The sequence below is a fragment of the Ylistrum balloti genome, unplaced genomic scaffold (assembly GCF_031769215.1).
Source record: "Ylistrum balloti isolate Yb309-2 unplaced genomic scaffold, AGI_CSIRO_Ybal_v1 Utg370590, whole genome shotgun sequence".
NCBI classification, from domain to species: Eukaryota; Metazoa; Mollusca; class Bivalvia; order Pectinida; family Pectinidae; genus Ylistrum; species Ylistrum balloti.
Window position 1 is genome coordinate 853,959 of NW_026782366.1, and position 25,709 is coordinate 879,667.

The following is a 25,709-nucleotide window of genomic DNA, read 5'->3' on the forward strand; positions in this document are numbered from 1 at the left end:
ATATTTTTCTGTTTGCATTTACCTTTCCATCTTTCTATATCATCAAGCATGTGTCTGTCTGTCAATGTTTCTTTACCTCTTTTCCTTCATCTTTCTCTCTTTCTTTCTCTACTTGTTCCATCTGCTGTCTAGTTGCCTTCTCCCTCCAAGCCCATTGGGTTTAACTATATGGATTACTTTGGTCGGTCTGGTCCAGGAAGTGGCGCCCCAATGGTATCCGATTCAGGCCATGTCAAAGCACAATATCAATGCAAGGATCCCCTGATATTCTTTCAGAACCCAGACATGGCCAGAGAACAGGACCACGGTTTGGATGGCATGCCGGCATTCAACTCTCCGGGTAATTATGTCTGATATGTTTCCCTGCATATTTGTTTTAATCCGTATTACCATGACAATATATATGAAATTTCCATAATTTTCAAGGTATATAGGACATTTTGAAACGTTTGCTACTTTATCATTTGTCACAGTTAATGCTTTGTATAATGTTGCAACAGCATAAACGTTTAAGTTTGTTCCTCACTTAGCGCGGTTTGATTTTTGTTCCGCCTCGACATTTATTATTGCATACATGAAAATATTCAGTGGCTTTATCATAGTGTCACCTTTGGAGATATGACTAATTAATTCTATGATAACAATTACATTAGGTCTAACTGATGTCAATTTTAACAATGTTGCTGATTATGGTACATATATCTAGCATATTAAGTACGACAGCATTTATACCGTGTACATAAAACATTTGACAACACCAGGAACTGGATTTCAATGACCTAATTCCATATAGTTTTGTGGAAACTTCTGGCAATAAGATAATCACCTCTTTGTGAGGTAAAGCACACTGTGCAAAATTCTATAACATGGCAGATATACAAGAACGCTATTCTCTTCGCTGCACAAGCCAAGAGTGGAACTATCCTTTTGAGTTATTGAACATCTAATATATCTTCTCTATGAGCGGTATAGTCTTGTCAGTGTAGTAACGATACTTACATGATTTTACAGGTCGGAACGGCATGAGTGAAAGACAGCGATATCATAATGTACAGGAGAGTCTTAATCAGGTATGTGTGTGATTTCAGAATAAATATAAATATCACATGTCATGCATGCCCTTGTCTTTAAAGTGGCCAGTTTATCATTGCATACAAGACCCGTTGTACGTGGTACACTATGTCCTCACTCAATTTGCTATTTAGAGTCAAACGTTATATCGAAATTATAATTTTGAATCCTTTTAGCGATTTAGAATTGAATGTCAGTTAAGTCTGTTTTCAAACACACACTCAAAGATTTTGTTGGTATATATTTATTATATTATAGAAATAAAGATTTTAAAGTGACATTTTTCGAAGGCGATTGTAAAAAACAAAATGAAATAGCAAACTAATAACATCTCGTGTATATAATTTTATCATCATATTTTAATATGGTTGTCTAGAAACAAACGTCCGTCTATCCTGTTACTTTTGTTCTGTGGTGGTAGGGACCAAAGATATCAACTAGAAGAAAAACGGCTATGAATTTACTTCATGATTTAGCTTTGGCACTGTATTACTTGTAGCCATAAAACTTGTTCCAAGCCATAATTATGTTTTTTTTTCAATAAAGTTTCGAAAATCTATCATAAGAGAGTAAAATATTAGCATAAGAAAGATTAGTAGTGCATGTATGTAAAAGGGACAATATTTCCATTCTAGGTGCGGAAGGAGAATGAAATGTTGGAAAAGAATAGCCCTGATCCGTTTACAAATACAGGTACGTCTTGTAATATCTAACTTCTATTGTCTCTCCTCTTTTTAAATTCACTCTTCACAACAGGATCTAATTTTTAAAAAATATATTTTTATATTTCTGATAGCACTATATATAGTACTATGTATTAGCTACAGATCTAAACCGCCATACAAGAAAGAATAAACAATATAACTGCCGACAGATATCTTTTCGCGTCACATCTTTGAGAAGGGGAAAGTCATGTTATTAATGAGGAATTCATATTAGAAAAAAATTGAGTGTCTTTATTTTAAGTCGGTGTAATGCGTCTACGCAAAAACTAAATAGTTATGCAGTTTTACTGACACCTGGAACACATCGGCCTTTCATTTGGAAAGGAGTTGAAGAAATGCCGACAGTGTTGTGAGTGGTGTTATTTCATGATTTTCTCAGTAACGGTGGAATATACTTCTGTTAAAATTCATGACTAGTTTTAAACGTTTGATATGATAAGATTTAGATGAATTAGGGAAACAAATGTTATCTCAGCATCAAGATGCACTTAGAAGTAATGATTCGAGGAAATATGATTCTAGGAATCTGTAGTCTATGTATTTACTTGTTACTGTATTAATGTGTGTGGCATTTTTACTCTCTGCAATGCATATATAGGCCATACACTACACGATCGCGATAGGAGACTCGTCCGAGCTTGGGACACGTTAGAATTGTCGAAAGCTCCTCCATACAGAGGTATCCATAACTACACATGTATATGCCATAGTTTTGTGCGTGTATACTATAGACAGCTTCTATTACAGTGTAGCTTCTGCAGTGTAGAATATATTGTTATTGGCTAGAATGTAGATAACCAACAATGTTGTAGACGCTTAAGAAGCAATAAGCAACAAAGGGTAAATTTTCTTATCATTAAACATGCTTTTATTTAATATTGATATAGCAGTGTAAATGAAACGTACAATAGAAGTCTTATCCGCAGCTTAAGTACAATATATATATATATAAGTCATGTGTATGGGTTTCCGATGTCATGGACATCGTTCTTGGTATTTGCATGTTTTTCGTCAATGGAATGAAACGAAATTAGGAAATAAATTTACATATTGCTGTTTTTAATCGCACTACAAATTCACATTTTTCTAAAATTGTCATACTGAATCAATTATTTTGTCCAAAATAACGATGGAATGTAATGCATTGATTGGTTTGGATAATATTAAGCAAAATTCAGATTCAAAGTTTTCAAAGATTCTTGTTCACATGTTTCAAATGACATAATTGTTCCTCCCACGTAATGATGATTACTATAATCAATTTTATTTACCAGCTCTTCTCTAAAAAATCTGTTATTTGACAAGTAATAGGGATTACATATCTCGTAGCTAACATCATCTGACAATGAATATTGTGCATAAAATAATTAACAGTTATCAAAAGTTAACGGCATTATAACTCAGCAGGTGGAAAATGATTCCACGTGAAAAATCCATCACCTATTACCTCAAATAAATGTGAATTACCAATAATGTTTTGATAATGGATAAGGAACATGATTTTATTTTGGGTATTGAATGAGGCCTAACATGTCGATAACGAAATATCCCATTATATAACGGTCATTATTTTTGTTTCCATTTCAGAGGAATACCTGAAACAAAAAGCGGTAAGTGAATGGCTGTATTGTATATATCTAAAGTGTTTTTTTCATATTATGATCGTCTATCTGTTTTCTCTTCATCTATGCATTTACACCATTTCGAATATTAGTTCGGTTTTTCAAGCACTATCCATGGTAAAAAGTTCTCTCCATTTCCATGTAGATTTCTGTGTTTCATGTATTAATTACAATTTTGTAACTTAATTTTTCTGGATCTATAACTACTTTATGAGATATATTATTATATTTATACCATTAAATCCACACGTATATGTAATTGATGTGGTATTTCTGGTTACATTTTCGCTCTTAGGTACATTAACTTCAAGGTTTCACATATCTCAGTTTTGCTCATCATATACCTATCGTACTATATCATATTATTTTCAATGAAATGAAATCAGGGTACAGATCGTCGGACAAACCGTTCCCTTTCAAAAAGTGTAATGGTGAGTGGGTTGCGAGCACATTCTTTCTGTATGTCATATATCACAGTAATTACCTTATGATAAACTTTTCCTTTTTGTTATCGACTGAAAAATGATGTTTAGAATAAGATAAAACTACTGTTTTGTTCATCTGAATATCTCAAATACTTCATAGGATACAAAGGGTTATTTGTTTCATGAAACTTTTTCGACACCGTTTTTTAACTGATTCGCATGAGACACCTTTTAGTGGTGCTATTTCAAAGCGGTACTGTATTAAGCGATATAAACTATTCAGACGCGTTATCTTATATCTATTTCATTATTATTATACTTGTTTTATTAAAAAATAATTTCACTTTTGTTTGGAAGCGAGTTCATTCTCGATCACTTATGTATGGTATTAGTAGTCCTGAAAGACATTGCAGTCTCCGAATGAAGACGTTAAACCCCATAATCAAACAAACAAAGATATCGTGATATCGGTGTATTAGCCGCTAAGACAAACCTGTTACTGATTGCGATAAATCAAACAATAGTAATCCTTTACTTCCTTCGCCTTGATTTTAATTCATTGCTATTTCAAGGTGGTTTGTGAAGACATACTGAAAGCATGTGTTGGGAGATTGGAGCACATTCACTTTGTTATATTATTTTATCACCTGCATGCTCATCTTCTTCATAAGGAGAGGCAATTAAAATTGATGTAACATAACTTGTTCAAAAGCCAAAGAAAAAAGCCGACACTGATAATATATAATGTGGCAATGGTATAGGCGTTCCTACATACTGTTTTTGTATTTACAGCTTCTATATGATTTGCATTCCAATTCAAGTGAAATGAAAGCAAAAATAAAATGTGGAGTTGAAAGACTTTTACAAAAATATAGTGGAAAAAGTTACTTGTATGACATTACATTTTTCAAATACAAGAAGAACAAAGTTGAAATAAAAAATATGAATATTTACATTAAAAAAATAAAATAATGATAATTCTAAGTTGATTAATATGCTGTTAGTGCTTTTTAAGTCTAGGTGGTTTATGGAATGAATTAGGCCCGATTCAAAATCATTAGGATGGCAGATATCGACAATTTTTATCTTGATATAGTAAAGTATTCTAACCTGCAATTAATTAATCACTCGATTCTTCACTTCATGTTTGATTATCCTGTATACACATTATTTTGACTTCACGTCCTCTACTTCACTATTGTCATTCTCTTAGATGATTCCGGAATATGCCCCATGGGGAAGGGGCATAGGGAATCCACATAGAGATTCTGCTGGTAACATCGCTCGATACCCATTCGCGTTGGGTAAACCGCGGGAGGTATATTCGTGTTCAGTCTAACATGTTCATTTTCAGTGACTAAGCTTTGGTGTATCGATTCTTATTTGGATTACTGTAAATTACTCGCATTCCTCGAAACATAGAGGTTTCCTATGGTTAATATTCTATGACTGAAAACTATCTACCATTTAGACGTTGATGGTGGTTCACTTGTGAATTAAAAACGACAAGGATAACGGGTAATTTACAGTATCACGTTGCTTTGTTTGATATATTGATTTAAGTTTTGTTAGCTTTGTTTAAGATGTGTAACTACTGAGCAGTACTTCAATATTATTGTAGCACTTACTGTTTTCTTCATGCTATCCAAACTCATACGGAAATTGCTTTCGTTGTTTATGTGGTAGCGTTATCAAAGTGTATTATGGTTAACAGATTTTGTTGACGTGATTATTTACACTAACTGGATAAGGAAACGGAATATGAAATCGTAAAAAAAAGTTAACGCAAATTCAGAATTTTACTTGTATAATTTCTGCATGTTGTCTGTATAACACATACTATCAGATTCAACTAAAACTGATGGCTACCCGGTACATATTCAAGTTGTGCTTTGGTGGTGTTGTCTATAGCTTTGTGCACAAATTAGGCATTGGACATGCATGGCATTTTGTTGCATGATTATGTACAGTATTATACCATTCCCTTAAATGAAAACAAAACAAGAAAAAAAATCAGTTGGTCAGTAATTCATTCTATTGTCTGGTCGACATTTTGGATCGCTGTTCGGTTCACTTTGCTTAATAGATAACACAACTTACTGTACACAAATCGGTTTTGATAGAAAGTTTTAATTTGGTAAATACGGTGTATTATGTATTGATTCCATTAGATCAGATAACAGTTAGTTCAGTCCTTATCATTTACGATATTCAAAGCTATCCAAGTTGGCCATAAAACCATAGGAAAATAGATTTGAATCACTGATAGCCAGTAATACAAAATTACAGTGTTGCATTATATAAAGAATTTTGTTTCATGCGGTGTCTAACATTTATAAAATTTTGTGATCATAGCAAATGATCGCAGTATCCATGGTTGCAAGGTATGTTCAGTTCTTATAACGGCACCGTTGACATGCAAATTTGAAAAAGAACATATTTTATACGAATTATTGTGCGATTGCTAGATATTCGTAATATATTCAATTATCCTTAGTTAATTTTCTTGAAATAGGGTGAAAATGTTTGATAGATATTCCGCACCAAAACTATTGTTTTTGTATCATTTGTGTCGCAGAGATAACTAGTGGAGTTATTATTAATGACAAATTATAACACAAGACTTATCAAATGCCTTCATTTTTTGTTATCTGTTTGCAGGGATTTGCACCTGAATACGGACATTTTCAAAAGAAAGGTATAAGCAGTCCTAAATCAGGTTAATATTGCAGCTTTCTTTCTCTAATGTTTGTTACTATATATAATAAAACCTTGTTTTCAAATAAGGTCCAGTGTATGGGTTAATATAGCTAAAACATTAAAAATATAATTGTGCGTCCATATTTACATATCTGTAATATCATATTTATGTATGTCAAAAAATGTCTAACAATTCGTCTACATCTTTGTGAGAAATACGTTTACCACGTCAAAGAAAATCACATTTAAGTTCTGGGGATAAGAAAAGCAATAACAGGGGTTGAAAAATATAAAGCAGGATCATTGATTGTTGAAACTGAAACGAAGACTTTCGTATATTGTAAACGTGCTTTGGTTTCTCTTTTCTCCTTCTTTGTCTTTGACCTTTATAAACTTTATTCCTCTTTGGAAGTAGCTGTCTTTTAGATTATTTACTGGTGAGTTAAACATATATGTATATCTTTCAATATGATTTGATCAGATTGAATTTTGTTTTGTTACTGTTTTGCAGTGAGTTGTGTCGACTCAATAGATTACACAAGGTTTCGTTATCTATATATTAGATTGATAGTTATCAGTATATTTCTATTCTCTTTTTTTAACATACTAGATTTTCCCCTTAAAATCACTGGAACAATGGAATATGATAGCTCAAAGAGTTTCTTTACAGTTAACTGATCGTAACAAGTACACAACATATATTATCTCTTTCCTTATTTTTGTACATGTTTCAAAAACAAAATATTTTGCTAAATTGTTATGTGTCATTTGAAACAGACGTCGGAAACAACAAGTCGAAATGAACCAATATAAATCTTTAGAGCATGTTGCCTCTATCATTTATGTGATTATTCGATTATATAGATGCCAGAAGTACCACAAACGTGGTAGATGTCGGAGTAAATAAGTTGGTTTTGTTAATGCACTTGTAGCCGGATTATACTGTTCAACTAATCAATGATAAAATGTTGTCAATGCAAAATATGTACGACAGCATTAAGAATTTCAACGGTCGATTCCGTACGTTTTGTTTCACACTAAAGTCACTAGATTTATCAAGCTCGTGTATCTTGTCATTCAATACGTACATAGTGTTAAAGCTGCTATTGGTGATGGTAAAATGCGAATATGTATATATATATATATTTATTATTGTGCTTTTCACATACTGGATGATATTTTGCTTTGCTATAAATATTTTTGGACTTTGGTATATTGAGTGCCTTAAGTAATATTGTTCACATATCGTTTGGGAATAACAGATTGTATCTCTAACATTTTTTTCTCCTGGTAATTGATATATCAGTATTTTCTGTAACACGCTCACATCCATTCTCTACAATGATTTGTTGTCAGTTATGACAGCAATTATTTTTCATATCAAATTCGTAAAAATGACTACATCTATTTCTTGATATGTCAATGTCGTTTGAATGAAGTATTCGATGTCTTCGTCAAAATAGAAATATATCAATTGCAGCTCCGGACACAAATAGCAAATTCTATGAAAACCCATACAACAATATCGGTAGAGGAGGTCCAGAGCTCAAACCAAACAGAGAGTGGCAACTACCTGTGTACTATCCATTCGGAAAAGCAGGTGGTGGTGCACCAAGACGGGACGAACAGGGAAACAGGATCACACAGATTCAAGGTCTTATGGATAGATCGGTAGGTGTTATCGGTGGAACATTTGTAAACAATAGTATGTTAATTGTAAAATATTGATACAAGATTTGTTTATTTTGCATGAAGTAATGATAACACCAACTGCTGTCACGTATAAATAATCAAGGAAAACAATTGCTGTGTTGTGCTCAGATTGTATAACATAAATGAACTATGCTGTAGGTTTGAATTGTTGTGTGACTTAACCGTTGTGACGAAATGACATGTTAAATACTGACTAGTAATGATAGAACAGAAGCAAAGTTGATTAGTAACACTCAATTTCAGTTTCAATGATCGTTCTGAAAAGAACATTTTTTTTAGTCATGCAAATAATGCATTTCTTTATCAGTTAGAAAGTATTAATGTTTCATAAATACTACATTCTGCCTGTGGATATGTAGAAAAGTCAACTCCTGATACTATTTAAAGGTTAAAAAAAATTGTTTTTAACTATTTTTCAGATGCAATCATATCATGCGGTAAACGTTGTTACTTATGGGAATATCAGAAATCATTAATATGTTTCATCAATTCTGATCTATATCTGTGTACCGATTATCTTTGCACTGCCCCATTTGTACATTATTCCTTACTTACTTAAATTGGCCGCCAGTGTGATGTATGCTTCATTTTGATGTGACTTACAGGCTTTCGACAAAATCATATTTGCTTCATCAAAGACATTCCTTGGTTGCAAGTTTAATATCTATATTTATAGAACAACAAGTTTAATGTTCATGTTATGAATATTTCACTACCATTTCATTTGATCAGAATACGTGACCAAAGAAAATAAAAATAACTAAAAAAAAAAAAAAAAAAATGCGGCTAAACATTTTTGCTGGTTATCAAAATGAATCATCAGATGCTGTTCATAAAATGATAAATTGGAAAACATCACATTGTCCGGTCAAGTCGTGGTTTTCTTTCGACATCTCACTTTCTGGTGTTGGACGTTAATTTGACTGGAATACGAGCATGTTCTGGCCTTCTCATAAAGTAACCCCACTATTACAGTGGATATTAACAGTTATATGTCGGGGAAATGTTATTTTGGCTGATTTTTGTCCGATTTTGTCTCGTTATATCTTTTATAGAAATTATCTGTCTTATTCGAAAAGACTCTTTTGTCTTGAGTTTAGGTGATCTATGTGTTGAATGCGAAAATGCTATGAAACATCAATGGAACCATGAGATCAGTTAATGTATGATGTACAGTTGTAGTATATTAATATTAAGAGACCAGTAATTTATTTACTAAGTTTTGAATATTTGGCGTACATTTCTTCTACAGTATGTTGAGGTAAGAGGCAGAGACACTCTTCGCCTTTTGTTTTTAAGCGTCATATATCATTGTGACTAGATAATCTTTTCGAACAATGTATGTTTAATTACTCATATTTAAAGCGTTGTATTTTTCAGTAGTTTTGTCTATAGAATTTTAATTAACATAATTAAAAACTTGTTTAGTATATCTGTAAAAAAGGCATTCAATAAAACCTTTTATGTGGCATGCTGGATGAGATGATGAATATTTGTTTGATTGGATCTAACTTATAAAAAAAAAACCGTGCTTTACTTTTGAATTGCTATCAATTACATACGTTTTTCTTTCAGTCTGAGGATCACTTTGTCAGGGAAAATGTATGTCTTCACAAGATTTTTTATTACTTTTGTTTGGTGCTTCGTGTAGTTTTTGTTATTGTCTGAAGTCAGATCAGATGTAATTTCTGGTGTTTTATGTGACAATAATATCAATTTGTTGTCTGAAAACTGCGTTTGTATTGACTGGACAAGGGAAGTGTTTCAGCAAATGTCCTACAGGGAATGTACGATCTTCCAACAGTACGTCGTCGGTCGGATGTTTTTTTTTTAATTCCACCAATACGACGGTACAAATGTATGGAACATATCAATAATTAAATTAATTTTTCTCGGGTGAATTTTCGACGTGCCTAAGTTTGCATACTAGCACTATCACATAATGTTGGGTTACTTGGGGAAGGCCAGAACATGTTTCAAACATCATATTTCCGGTTAAGTCGGAGAGTTCTCGTCTATGCTGCAGTTACATTCAGACCAGGACATCAGAAGTCGTTATGCTAATATAAAACAAACGTTCGAATAACCAATGATCGAACTTTTGTTTCACATTAAACTGACATGATCTTTAGTTGCATATTTAATACAGTCGTATGCTTCCTATCGGAAAACTATTTTTATTCTGCTGTTCTGCATTATTTGGAAAATAATTTCAGAGCTTTTTAAACCGCAAACCAGATGTAAGTAATTTGGTAGCTGCTACTTAAGCATGAATCATAAGCATATTTTCCATATCATTAACAAATACGATTTGAATAGTATAGCCATATTCATACATATGTAAAGTAATATTTTTAAACTTCATAGACTATACTCTCTATATCAATCACTAATATACGCTTATTATATCCTAGAAGCACCTAATCTTACCTGTGTTATTTTGTGTTTTATTGTATAGTTTTCATACCTTTCTTGTCAAATACAATCGTTCCAGGCTATACATTGTTGTTTCGTTTTGAGAAATTAACCAATTACAAAGCTAACGGATGCGTCGTGCTCTTATGAAATCATAGCCTATATATCGATATATTTTAGTGGTAGATCACTTTCTGTCATTGTTATTTTCCTGTTTGCTGCAAGCCATTTCTTTTCATGCACTGTGCCATTTTTTTTGCTGCCTCTCGTTTGAATGTTGTACATTAATATATTGTGTTTGCCATAATAGCAATATTTTATAATTATTTAAATGTTTGAAATTAAAACAAGATTTTGTAAGATTAATGATGATAGGATTTATTTTATCGGTAATGTGTATTCTTATTAACAACCAATTCTCCATGTACATAACCCAGGTTAAAAAAGTTTTTTGTTTTATTTTTGGTTTTGTTTTTGTATATTTTTGCGGTCTTTCATGCAATCGTTTGAAGTATCTTATACCTTTAATTGCTATTTGATATTTTTAGGTAGCGTTGATTAACAACCTATTAAAAGAACTACTGATATATGTATATTTGATACAGAGATGTCTCTGACGTCGCTGAATCAGAAAAGCTTGTAGAAGTTATAACATCTTAATCTTCTCTTTCAAAAGATTCTGATCTGACCCTTATTCGGCTTCTCACCTACTAACTGCATTATTTCAATCACGAATATTCTTATCTATATTCATGCACGTAATATCTTGGATGTACACACCTCGATTAATATTTGTATCTCAAAACTTGTCTAATTTATTGGATGGGACAAGAAGTTTATTTACGTAAATCCCTAAGGTGCGTCCATATGAAATATGCTGGTATCATCTTACATGGTGTAATTAGTTGTAATAAAAAGGCAATTCTACTGAAGTTTCTCGAACTTTAACGATATATTTAACACATTAATGTAATTTATTTCGTGGAATGGACACGTACAAATATACGTCATTTGTACTATAATTTTTATTGTGTTTCTAACAGAAGAAGGATATGGACATAGTGAATGAGAAGATGGCACAGGAGAGATATCGTGGTGATCTCGGTACGTTTCGACCTGTGAAAATTACAAACTGACTTACTACAAACACATTTTAGTTTCAGCTTTCAGTCCTTTGATAAGCATACAATTGTTATGAACCAAATGACATAGCTATATTATGTTGACTCGTGATTTTGTTGTACAATATTCTGTTTTAAATCACCATTTACAACGAGGTGATTTTTTTCTGTCATAAACAGCTGTATAAACCATATTTCAAATTCGTTTTCATGTTATGTCTTTTAATACTTGCTGAAATGTGATGCACATAGATTAAAGGGTTTTATGATACACATATGATGTGTGAGATACGAAGCGATGATTTATGTATCTAGTATTATATTGATATCGGAATAGATACTGGATGATCAACCTTTTCCCATTTAGCTGTATATATTAAACGATTGTTTTGTTTGTTTAGAGGGGAATGTCATTGCAATATAAGCAATGCAATTGTATTAATTATATCTATCATACTATTCCAAACAGACAAGCAGGTGGCACAAAACACACGCAAAGGTGACGAACAACATCGCCATCAGCAGGAATCTGTAAGTAGGAAATAAATTGAAGACAGGGTTGAAACTAATGAAAAAATTAAGTTACATTTAGTTCTAATTTATCCACGATAAATTGTTGCCAAAGTGTTATTTGCACAAGCTTTAGAAGGTTATGTCACTGTCCCTAACAAAATCCTCAGTTTGAGGCCATGACATTATATAGAATCGATTTCGAATTACGTAACTTGTATTCTAAGAATATGTTTTAAATAAATCCAGAAATATCAGAGATTTAGCAAATTATAAATATTAAAAATATATATTGTGTATATTTCTACCATTCATATACTATTGAAAATGAGACAGTGCTCGGTGCTTGAGTGATTTAACTTCATCCGAATTTTGTTAGTTTATTTCATGGCCATTTCTGCTGCTTTAACGATACATTTTTCGTTTATTAGCAAGAAGATTATGTTGGAATACTCGATTCGTTCAGGGCTCGCCCTCGGTCAAAGCATCATTTACCTCACAGCGACATATCACGTGCAGTAAGTATGAAATATATACCGACATATGATAATTCTGTCATTCTTTTATCATCATCTAAAACATGTCATTTCGAAGAGAAAAAAAGACAATCTCTTGCGCCTCACAGACCACAAAACAATGTATGGATACGTTTGTATTTCATAATTTAGAGAGATGGACGTGTTCGAATTGAACCCCAAGACGCCAGAAAGTACCACGAAACACTAGATATCGGCCTTACAGATCAGCTGTATAAGAAAAGACTAGAACAGCTGAAGGATCATCAAGAGAGTCGTCGGGTATGTTCCTTAAAATATTTCATTTTCTATCATAGATTTATTCGTGTGATTAAACTGTTGAAAGTTGGAATACTTATTTGGTTTAATATATGCCTCGTATCTTGATGTTGTGAGCAACTTTGCATGTACACACTAAAGTTTTACACTTGATTTCATGAAACATCTATATCTTACATCGACGTTTGTGGTTCAGCTGAAGTTGATGATGGTGTTTTGATTAAGGTATTGACAACAAAACAACCACATCGTGTTTTCAATACCTATTCGATAGAATATTTCAGTTGAATTTCGTTAAACGACATGCAATGCTTCAGAACATTTGTCGGTTGTCATATATTAAACTTCAAAACAACGTAGTTAGTGATCGGTTATCATAAATCGCCACACAATCCACTGTTGTTTCATTTGTCCTGGTATAAAATAGTGATTGGGATTTTATACAAACATCTAAAGAGTAAAGAAAGAAAACTAGTGTATTGATTGGACAAGATAGTCAAATTGGTGATCCTCTGGTTGCATGAATAAATATGCCAGTATGAATTATATACCTTTTCGGTATTTGGATTGGCTGATGATAAATGCATATATATAAGACGAGAAAAATGTATAAATAGAATGAATATCATATATTTTGCAGCATATGGACATAATGGCAACTTATTGGGGACGATATGGAGGGGGATACAGGAAAAACGAACAGTATACACACAAAGGAAATCTAGACAATCTTCTGAACAATGAAGAAAAAAACGTAAGTTATTTTAGGAAATAATATTTTAAAACATATATGATAACAATTACATACTTATTTGTAATCTAACATTTACTTTATAGTTGATGGGAACATCTCTTCCATTTCCCAAAGTCATTTCAGTTCTATTTAAATATGAAATATTAACCGTCTAAATTAAAACTTATTCGTGAATATTAGCCTTTTCCCTCCCTTCTAATTTGTATCGATTGATTAATAGTACGTAACATGTGCTTAATATTATGTCTGGATAAGTATATGTTTGCGAATTTCCATTGGCTATATCATGGTGAAAGGATGAAGCGTTTTTTGCTAACAGTTGGATGTGGCGGGCAATACCGACATTCCTTTATACTATTTAATATATATATGCACACATTTCTATTAATCAATACTTTAAAGTAAGCTCAAAGTTAATTTTGATTTTGAACATAGCGTTTCTCCATGAGCGATGCATACGTTAAAGGAAAGGACTGGTCTCAGTTCGATGATCAGGTGCGTCCACTCATGACACATGTTGATGTGTGGACCAACATTGGTCTATGATTAGTCTATAACAGTGAGAAACTGACCGTTTCCAGAGTGTTACCTGATAGTTGCTTTAAAGAGCTTTAATATGATTAGAGTGATTGGGTGACATTTTATAGCATTCTTGTAATACTTAAATACTAACATGAACTTAATATTAGTTACATAAAGCATTTTCAATTTTTTTTTCTTTTTCCTTTAATTATTTAAGCTTGTGTGTTCAGTAGTTTCTTTAATGAGTTTTGATTGCAGTTCTTGACAAACCAATCTCTTTTGCCTGATATTTCCTTCGTAACAGTGAAAAACCAAATAAACAATATATACATATATATATATATGGCCAGAATTACAATAATCTACCATAAACATACCCATTACGGTAGGAGTGTGATTATTTCCTTGCAGCACCCAGTTTCATTTTGAATCATCTAGAGTATGAATTTATGATTTCATCAACGTCTCTTAGCTTATGTAAACAAAACAACACATCAATCAGGTTTTGTGCATTCATTGCTTGTGTGTATGTTGCTTGTAGTTTTTGTGTTTTACAATAACATGAACCGATTACCTTGCATTTTGTGCTTCTTTCTCATAATCTGTGTGTATGTGAGTTGCATGCGACATGACACATCCGTTATGAACTTACCATCAATTGTATAATTATAGATCATTCTATTCATTTAGATTTGGAATAGCCATGGCATCATTGCTATAGATATGCTTCAAAGCGAACATCTGATCATCAACCATTGATAATATAAAGCATATATGCTAATATAAGATCATTACTTTGAAAATTTGTTCTGATCATTATGCGTGAAAAGAGAACTAGGCATCAAGTACTTTGTGGAAAACCGTAAATCACAAGTTGCATTGACAAAGAATCTAAATACCTTTCAAGCTGAAGGGAGAAACACGATTCCTCGGTCTGTTCTCCCCGTTTTAAATGTCAGAAATAAGCAAAGGATGGTTTCTGAAACGAATAGTAGGATATGTTCTTGTGTCTCCATTTGAATATCTCCATTTGAAAAGTCATTGGAAAAAAGAAAGTTTGATTTCTGTAGTCTTGATTCTGAATTTGATTCGAAGATGAATTAAAGACATGTCGATTTGATAGTGTCAAAAAGGTACAGCTATACAATAATATTCATGATACATATTTGTTTTAGACTCCACGAGGGGATGGCATTACCTCAAGGAACGCTGCAAGACAAGTAAAAGAACTGTTATACTTACACTAATAACTGAATACAATGACATCAATGAAACCCTTCATGTATGCTGAATTTCAATGAAATATTTCCTCAAAAGGCATTTAGGTTCTTATAATAATGGTTATCAGTAATTGAATAAAGTCTTTACCGGAAGAAGTGTTATTCATCGTATACTCAAAAGACGGCAGATAGCTTATTTCTCTCAATCTAAATTTACATTTGTATATTCATTCACATTTTAAGGGACGTATTATAAGTTCGGCATTCATTCTCTAAACTAGTTTGTCTAGATCATACCCTTCATCTCTTATTGAATGTCTTGCTTTTCATCAAATGTCTTTTTTTACTGTTTTTATAATTGTGTATTTTATTGCTATTAAGTTTTATGGACCTTTTTATCTAAATGACCTCCATTTTTCGCGATATAACTCCTTTTAATGTCCAACTTTGAAGTATTGCATGTTTCTTGGTGGTGTAATGTCGCATACTGGCTGTGATCTCATTCCGTTTTATATATCAACATGTGGACTTTTGTCCATTCTAGCTATCTGTATTTATTCGTGATATGGTGTCCAACAAAGAACAGAGCTGTAACTTTGTATTGATTCTTATATCACAGCTTTGTGTCACCTCTTCTTTTACATACAGCAACCAAACTTCTACATACTTCTTATGCCCTTCTATATACAACCTTATGAACTCCTTCTTGCCAATATGATTCGGCTTTAATGTGATTTAGATTGCGGGCAAATACTGTTAAACACGCTACAAATAAGGTCAAGTCAGATATTAGCTTTTAAGTGGACGATTGGTTTTGTGACAGTTCAGTATAAAATGAGTTGCAAGAAGGCATTACTTGAAGCGTTCATATGATAGTTTTAACAAGGAATCAAGAAGAACCCAAAAGTCATGCTAGTGGCATATGTATCTTCCTTCCGAAGCAATTATTGAAAAAGAGGTTTTAGCAAAATTTCTCCAAGAACGTAGTAAACAGAAAATCAGCATACATGTTCTGGCAATGACAATCTGCAGATTATGAACAGCATCCAATCATTCAAAATATGAAAATATGATTTAATATAAATCATACATATCACAATTTAGAATGCAATGGCAATTTGGTCCAAAAATACTAAAGGTTATATATATAAATATATATATTTCAAATTAGACACTATTTGTTTGAAAGTGGTTTGTTTTCCTTCGATATCTCATAAAATATTCACGAAGATTTTGTGATATTTCAATATGTGTGTGACACTATACCGCTTAACACATATCTTTGTATGTTTCATTCAATCACGATACGTCCATGCATCACTTTAAATACACATTTTCAATTTATGCAATATATATATAAGAATAAAAAAAAATGATATTGATTTCAAATTATGGTAATGAACCATGGAATTTTGTGAATCCATTTTCCATAGCAATGGAAAAAGGTAACATACAAAATGGAAGAAACAAAAAACAAGGCACCAATGGTTCCAAATACAATTATGAAGATGTATATTTGAGACTGTCGTTGATCACTTGTTCACGTGCTTTTCACGTTCGTTACTTTGTAAGTGTCCTTTTTACTAATTGTCCACATTTTTATATGTTGGCTAGTAATCGCAACCTGACGATAGTATGGTAAAGCTAAAAACAGTGATTTGGTCTCATTTACGTTACTCTGCTATTTCTCTGGTAGATGAGTATATGTTAAGGCAAAATTGTGATATATCAATCATGTTTGTCGCTTTCAATGTGTCATTTGCTAAATGATCTTTACATCACTCTTTGATCATCATATATTGTAAACATATGCCGGATGGTAGTTATAAAGTAAAATACTTTGTTTTCGTCATAAATAAATGAACTGTTTTAGTTAATATATATATTCATAATCACAGTGATAATATCCGTTAGTCGTAAATGTCTTACTCTTGTGTACCTGTCTTTCCTGATGTTGATTTAAATGAAAGTGTGATACCGTACCCGATTTGTAATCCATAACTTGGCCATGCCCAATTCCAAAGTGTTTTTTTCCCTGCTTGCTGTTCACTAAAATACCGTGTTGGCTTTTGTGATTCTTTTTAGTTTAGATGATATATAAGGTCTTATGCTCCCTCATTAAATATATTCGATTCGATAAATCATAATATTTTCCCTCGTAGGTGATTTTTGTTTCAGCAACATTTGTATCTAAATTCCATTTAGCTATGATATATGGTGTCCGTGTTTGTTTCCTTCGACTGATATTAAGTGATATATTTTAGTTAAACATTATTTCAGAATGTAATGTATTACAAAAGAGATCTTACTATAGTTTCAATTCAATATGGAGATCATTTTAAACTTAAATAAACTAAATGTCACATACCTGGAGACTATTGACTTACAAAATTCGTAATTCTCATATGCAGTGATATGAATGAAAACTTTAGTTCATTTTGATGGTTTTTCTATTATGTCAACCGCGTGGCGTTGCGTAGTTGCGATTTCTCAATAGCGTCACTATACGGATAACAAACAATATTTGCGATAATCTGGACACTTTGGAATCGTTCACCTGCTTAGTTTTCATGTTTGTTTGACAGCTCCAAACATTTACGAATCACTTAGTAAGTTTTGCATCACGAACATTAGAAATCATATCAGTTGAACGTAGCAGCAGCTTTGACATGTTTGTTCTGCCAACAGATCACCCCTCGTTTTGGCTCCCAAGACGACTTGTCGCCTAGATTCTCTCGTGTCACCGTGGATAGTCACCACGCTAATCAGTATGACTATCCCCATTCTCCTTCCTTAAAGGTACGTCATCACCCGCACGTCATTAACTTGACAAAAGCTTACTGTGGATGGTTTTGGTATGAGAAGTAATCTTCACTAACACAGTTTCTACATTACATTTTTGGCATCATGGTTCTGTTTGTGGAAAAGTTTTCGAATAATTTCTAATCATTGCTTTCCAAAATTCATGTTTTGCAAGTCATGATTTTCCTGTTTCCTGTGCATATAATGCTTAATCATCTCATACACATTACACATATCAGTATATTTAATTATAACAATTTTGACTCATCTCTGCCATTTGTCTTCACTTAAATACTTGACTTACACAAACCCTTAGTGAACTTTGTGATGTTTTGATGGCTTTATGTCTGTTATAATCTAGGTATGATGATCGATTGACTTATTCAGATTATATAAAATGATACATTTCAGTACATGCTGCATGTTTGATGAGTGTAATATTGACAATAACGCATTTTTTATTGGTCTATCATTCCGTATGGTTGTTTTGATTATTTGGTTGTCATTCTTTCTTGAATACTTATTTTAACTTGCTTGCTTGTTTGAAGTATACTAAGCTAACAACGTTTCATTGCTTGATATTGCTGTCACGTACAACGTTTTCCAAAGTTTACTTAGACATAATGCATTTTAGTAATCATTTCATTCTTTATTACAGCGATTTGAGATTAAAAAAAAGTTTTATGCGTCCTGATATTGGCAAGGAATTATCATTTATGTCTTTTACATAAGCAGAGCAATAGGCGTTTGGTGATTCCTTACATCACTGACACAATCGTTTGTTTATTTTAAAATTATGAATGATGAATGAATTTTGCATTGATTTACAGTAATACGAATCACCATAAGTATACTTTGCATATTAGAAATAGTCAATAACGAATAGACATAGTTAATTGATTTAGAGATTGGTTTTACTAATTAATTCATTCAATTAAAATAATAGACTTCTATAGATGTTTTCATGAGGACTGATCCGCTGGACGTGTCCACTGTTCTAATTACAGAATAGTACCAGTTTTTTTTAGATGTTATTAATACTAATGCATGTTTGCTCACTAATAACATGAACAATTAGATTTGGTTGTTTCCCTTTATATGCGACAATTGTCCGCCGTATTGTATACAAGGGGAGGGAATTCGTAAGCAAAAACACACAAACGTTGACTTATGGGTGTATATCAGAGAGGAAAGTAAGTATCGTAAACGTTCGAGAATCAAGATTAGGTATATTTCAGCCCTTAGCATCACTGATTCAAGGAAGGATGAAACAACTGAGTGAAGTAGTTTAATATACTTTTTGGATCTGCAATATCTTTAGTTCTAAATTTATTTTGAATGGTGTGTGTTTTGTATAATTTTCTTACTTATTCCTTCGATATTACTGACCAGACCTAATATTAATGCTTAGTTTGTTTTCAGACGTTTCCATAGATGTTAATTGCTATTTGAAGAACACAACAGTTAATTATAAGACGTCATAGTTATTCATTGAGATTGATATATGACTTTTTAAGAACTGGCGAATCTAGTTTAATTTAGAGATACTTTTCAAACAGAAGTTGCTAATTGGAGACAATCTGCTGTTGTGACGTTATCATAAATATAAGACACTTCATTAAACTGAGACGAATAAGTAGCAAATTGAAAAAGAAAACGTGATTCACAGATAGCATCTGAGTTTTACAAGCATTTTTTGCTATTTCAAAAAGGAATAGAAAATTATTCCTAATATAGAGATCCTCTTAATATTCTAATTTGCTATAAAGCAACATAGTATTATTAACGTGATGAATGTATTACGTAATATAAGTGAGATCTTTAATATCAGTTTTGTCTTTGACATAACCCATTTACAGTTGAATAATTCAAATAATGAAATGTTCGATACATTTTCAGGGAAAGTGTTTGAATGATTAATATCGAATCATCTGTGTTCCTAACATGCATATGTAATCATGTAGGTTCATTTTTACCGGCATGGTCATAAGTTGATTGGTAAAGCTTATCTAAATGTTAATACACATTTATAGTTGAAATATGTGCTTTTCAATATGTACATTGATGATCTTTTTGAATGAAAATTACGTATCTTATATCTTGCATTTAATCAGCTGTGTTTTTTATCTTATTATTTTTTTTTTGCTTTTAAATCGGTCTGATGTGAACTTGGTTTGAAGGATCGCTGATCTTGTCATGACAAGGCGTCTGTCCGGGTGTCCGTTATTTGTCTGTCCTTCAACTGTTTCCCTTAAAAATTGTTGTTGGTCATAAGCGGTATAGCGGATTTCGACAGGTTAGGTCAAAAAGTCCCCGTTTTTAAATTGTTGATATATACCCCAACTGGGTCTGAGAAATGAAGCACAATTGAAAAATGGACAAATCACAATTTTGATGGATCTTACAAGAACGAAATAGCTGAATCTTGTAGATAAATTCTATATTCATATCTTAATGGATACTACTAGTGTCACGAGTTTGCCGTAACCTACATGCCACATGCCATGATGAAAGTTACCAGTTGAATTATTGGACAAGTGCTCTTTCCTATCTAAATTTTGCCCTTTTCCGATTCGATCAATTTTTATATTATTTAGTCGCCTCTTAGATTCCATGTTTAGTCTAAAGCATCATTGATGAGTTCTAGACGCATGGATCGGCAGTACGATACAGCTGAATTATTTTTTCTCTATCGTATCTAATTATTAATTTAAATGGAAAGGTACTTTTCATTTGTTTGTCTTTTGTACAATCTTTATATAAACAGTATGTTTGACTATCCTGTGAAAAGAGGGGATGAGCCCATTTGGGGAAAGAGGGGGAAATCTTTTTTAAATCTTTCGGTAGGAAGAAGATATTTTGACTATTTTTTTGGGAAAGGGGGCCAATTTTTGATAAAAGAATGTTGCCCCCACATCTGAGACATGAGAGATGAAGGCCATTAAGGAAATATGCAAAATCCTCTTTCTGTAGGAAGGACAGGTTTTTTTTTACAAATCATATTGGAAACTCTCTTAATTTTGTAATAACACTAGATTTTATCCTTCTCGGGGTTTGAAGAGCAGGGCCTAATAGAGGAATTACAAAGGCAGATTTAACTTGCTTCCTCTGTTTGGAGACGGTTATGAATGTTTAAACAAATATTATCAAGTATCTAGAAATCCTTTGGGAATTTATGTAATATATATGCATTACCGAATCAGGTAGGTTATGCAGGCCGTATGTGCCTTTTATAGTTTAATGTTCATGTGGAAAAGTCGTTTGAAAATTTTGAAATAAAAGTGAAAACAGGTAGCTTTAATTTAAATAACAATGGTATATTTATTGGGACTTTTGTGTCATCTGAACAAGAACATCGAAATGAGCTCAATGTAACCAAGTAATCTCAAAGAGTAAATAGTTGGGGAGAACCGTATGATCGATGCATCTTTGTTACTGAAGAAACGCATGTAAAAATCTGCGTGTCGTTACATTGAGGGCAATTCGTTTCATAAGTGTTGTCATGGGGCGATAGCTCATCGAATTTATGTTTTAAAGTTTTAAAATCACAAATGACTTTATAACTCGAAAAATCTTATGCAATACAAACACTTTCTCAAACAACGGCTGCTTTAAAGAAAATATACATGTTGACCACTTTATATCATGCGTTAATATGAGTGTTCTATTTTTGGTTTTACTTTTAGATCCAGTATTAAACAATACTTTCTGTACTTCGATTTTTTTTACAGCACGTGACCGGTTGTTGTCACCGCGGTTTTAATATATACATCCACATGTATTAATTGGTTTTATTTGTTACCAGAACATTATTCTGATATTGGTAAAATATTATTTACTACGATTTTTTTTTGTCTTTGCAGAAGAGCTACGAGGTAAGATTACCATGGGCGCAACACTAAGATACTAAGCATCCAATAGATACATAAGAAGATTCCCAGTAACACAGAATTCGAATTACGTTTAACATCATTTTTGGAACGGATCGAAGCGAATTAAACATACGAAATATGGACTAAAATATGAATAGATATATTCAATACTCTCGGAGTATTCCAGCATGATTTGGTTGAAACTATCAGGAATGGAATCCAAGCATGGTCCGAGAATTGGTCTTTGCTACGCAGCAATGGTTAAGATGATTGTTGTTTCCGTACTGGACCAATATGTATACGGTATTGTTTTATTAGGGAGTAACCACCATGCGATGTTGTTCATATGGAGAAACTACCGTGTGGACATGTTATAAGTTTAAAGTAATAAAAAAAACACATATTCTTACAGAAATCGTTAAACTTTCATTAAGAGGGTTTTCGCGGAGGCATGTTTAATGCTCCTGATTCTTGTTGGTTTAGTTTGAAATCTATATTTACGGGAAAAGATATTGATTATGCTCCTGTCCTTAGAATTACATAACAATACGAACTTCTCTGAGTTGTCAGATAGGTTTTCATGCAGTATTTCAAATTTTCGCCGAGATTCCTTATTTCATTTGTAAGATTGTAAACGGAAACTTGTATATATAAATTCATCTATATAAATAAGTCATGTGGATTTGGTATTTATTTTTATCGTCATGAAGTTTACTTTGAGGGTTAATTGAATATGTATGAAGGATTTCATTGATAATCATTCTTTGTATCATCCATTGTATTGTAATAATTTCGTTTATAATGTAATTAAGATGTTCTTTGTCACTTAATACTACATCTCAACTCGCAGGCTTTTGATAATTTCTTGTTATACGAATGATATATTCACAAAAAACATGACTGAGCCATTTTTTTTATTCATTTGCTTTGTTTTACTTCTTTAATACACAAAAATTTATGTATTTTCTTAAATACAAATTAGGCGAAATAAAGAAACAATTTGCCATGTCATTTTTTGGTATAATACATATCTTTAGATAAATAGGCATTGCTACATAATTCGCATATTCGTCGACCTTTGAATGCTAAGATCGTAAAGCTAATTTATAGGTATCTTTTATGTTTGCTTTTCCAATAATATGGCTGTCATATTGAGGTTTCTGTTTACAGTGCCTGGCTCCGTTTATGAAAAGGTTAAAGTTTATCTTTAACTCTTTGTTGTTTTTGTCTCATATGGCATGGCATTGTTCATGTTTTAATGTAAATAATTATGATAGTCTATAAGCTGTGATATGTAGATTTTGTTTGTTAATATCAAGAAGTTTAATATCAAACATACTTTGTTACACAGGAAAAAAATCTTAAAGAAAACCGTCCTATTGTTAGATATATTAAATTAGGATTTTTTCAATTGTCATATTCGACCAGATTGATAACACTTCATTTTTATTTCTATAACATGTTAGCACTATGTGTTATGTTGTTTATTCAATAATTATCTGTGATAAACTATCATGCATTTTGTATTATTCTATATTTAACAGATCATTTTTGTATTATCTAATGTGATTGAAGTATACACTATGAAAGTATTTCGTTTTTTATCTATTCAGCCGTCCATCAATATTTCTGTTTAGTTTTAAAAGATGTGAAAGCGTTTTTACATATACATAGTATTTATTTCATAGAATCTATTTTTATTTTTATCGGCATATATCTAATATCGATAATGAAATTTATACCTGACAGTAAACGTTAATAACAGCATTACTTGCATTTTCTATGGAAATAAACGTTTCACTCAATTTTAATGTCTTCTTTGTTTTTTGAGTTTCATTTATTCAGGTTGTAGCCTGAGCAGACTGTAATGTACCTTAACCAACTATATTAACTAATTAAGGATGTTTTAAAGTTTGCTTGTCCACAGATGGTGAATCATCGTGTAATGTCAGAATTAGAATGTAAACACGCAAAAGACAAGTGACCTCATTCCAATTATGGAATCTTTGAAATACTATAAAGAAATGAAACACTCGATAATGAGTTTCACTGTTAATTGTTTAGAAATATACCAACGTTAATGTGACATCACGGTTTAACTTTTATTTTAATTATTTTCTCGTCTGATCATTGCATATATATATATTTATATATCGTATCATCTTACGAACAATGACAGGTGGTTTTCGCTGAATATGAAATGCATTAAGGGGTTGATTAATATTCATGGAATGGAAATCCGTATCAACAGTCTGGATATGTAAATGTTGGACTCATATGATAACGCATGCGCACAAAAAACATCGCTTGTAAACTAAAGTGCCTTCCCGTCTGAATCGGTCGGGACAATGATGGCTATTATTGTCACTTATTTAGTGATTTTTGAATTTTACCTGGAGTTAAGATTTGCCACTCCCATAACAAAATCCGGTGCTGAAAAACGGGATTTTACATTCTATGTCTCTGCAGTTGGCTTGTCGCTATCATAAGTGTTAAATTTGAGAGTTTCCCGAACCAAAGAAATGGCCAGGCTGGACATCGGAAATAATTGCGAATATCGGGATAGCATAGAAACGTTAATGGTTATGTATAAAACACGTACAATGAGTAACAAAATTAAGGTTTTTTACCGTGATGTCCCTCCAAGCAATAGCGATACTAGACTTGTATTGATTAAATAAAGAAAAGGTAAAATCATATATGAATGCTGTAATTTTCAAAGGAAAATGTGTCGGAACGAAATATTGAATGTATCTTATACACGCCGCCAGAACACTGACGTTTGTCGGTGAGACGATACCTAGACACGGGAGGAGTAACGGAGACGCAAAACCTGTCAACCAACCAACACGATTTAAGTGGGATAATTAATACCAAACGCGTATTTAAATATTGTTGTAATTAAATCTTCCTTTTTCGCCCAAGACAGTGCTTCGAAAATAAACCGGCGGCCCCTTATGTTATTGTAGTGCAGTCGGCATGGACATGTAAATAGTGTAGTGTCACGTTTTTAAATGTAAACAATACAAAAACCACCAGACATACACTTGCATCGAACACATCTAATCTAACTAGAATACATATTATGGTAACGACCATAAAACTAAACAGTCTTCATCAACCTCTTGAGCACCTTGTATTGCATTGTATTGTATGTTTTCTGTCAGCTATCAATCCATTGCAAATTGTGATATTGAGAACAATCTAATGAATATTAAATTAACTGCGACATTTTAAAACAAAAACCCAGGAAGCAGTGATGTTGTTATCTTTAAAAAGTTAATTCAAAATAATACATAGCAATAATCATACATGGAACAGATGTTGACCATCGTATCAAAATTTAGTATTCACAAATTGTTATAAAAATTTATTATAGACCTACAGAATAGATAGGTAGAAGTGAACAGACAAGAACCTGTTATCTAATATGGACCTATATA

General features: G+C 32.2%; 1 protein-coding gene across 1 annotated transcript in view; it reads left to right on the plus strand.

The window, feature by feature from the left end:
* Window positions 1-23,111, plus strand: part of LOC132556752 (uncharacterized) — a 74,850-nt gene extending 51,739 nt beyond the window's left edge. Inside the window, exons 12-29 of the mRNA XM_060221196.1 lie at window positions 133-340; window positions 1,012-1,070; window positions 1,707-1,764; window positions 2,395-2,475; window positions 3,384-3,406; window positions 3,805-3,849; window positions 6,505-6,562; window positions 8,024-8,214; window positions 10,473-10,496; window positions 11,715-11,775; window positions 12,262-12,323; window positions 12,734-12,820; window positions 12,971-13,099; window positions 13,737-13,850; window positions 14,286-14,345; window positions 15,548-15,592; window positions 18,281-18,391; window positions 22,258-23,111. Coding sequence (XP_060077179.1) covers window positions 133-340; window positions 1,012-1,070; window positions 1,707-1,764; window positions 2,395-2,475; window positions 3,384-3,406; window positions 3,805-3,849; window positions 6,505-6,562; window positions 8,024-8,214; window positions 10,473-10,496; window positions 11,715-11,775; window positions 12,262-12,323; window positions 12,734-12,820; window positions 12,971-13,099; window positions 13,737-13,850; window positions 14,286-14,345; window positions 15,548-15,592; window positions 18,281-18,391; window positions 22,258-22,296 — 1,455 coding nt within the window. The 3' untranslated portion in view covers window positions 22,297-23,111. The remainder of the gene's footprint in view (window positions 1-132; window positions 341-1,011; window positions 1,071-1,706; window positions 1,765-2,394; window positions 2,476-3,383; window positions 3,407-3,804; window positions 3,850-6,504; window positions 6,563-8,023; window positions 8,215-10,472; window positions 10,497-11,714; window positions 11,776-12,261; window positions 12,324-12,733; window positions 12,821-12,970; window positions 13,100-13,736; window positions 13,851-14,285; window positions 14,346-15,547; window positions 15,593-18,280; window positions 18,392-22,257) is intronic.
* Window positions 23,112-25,709: the final 2,598 nt, after the last annotated feature.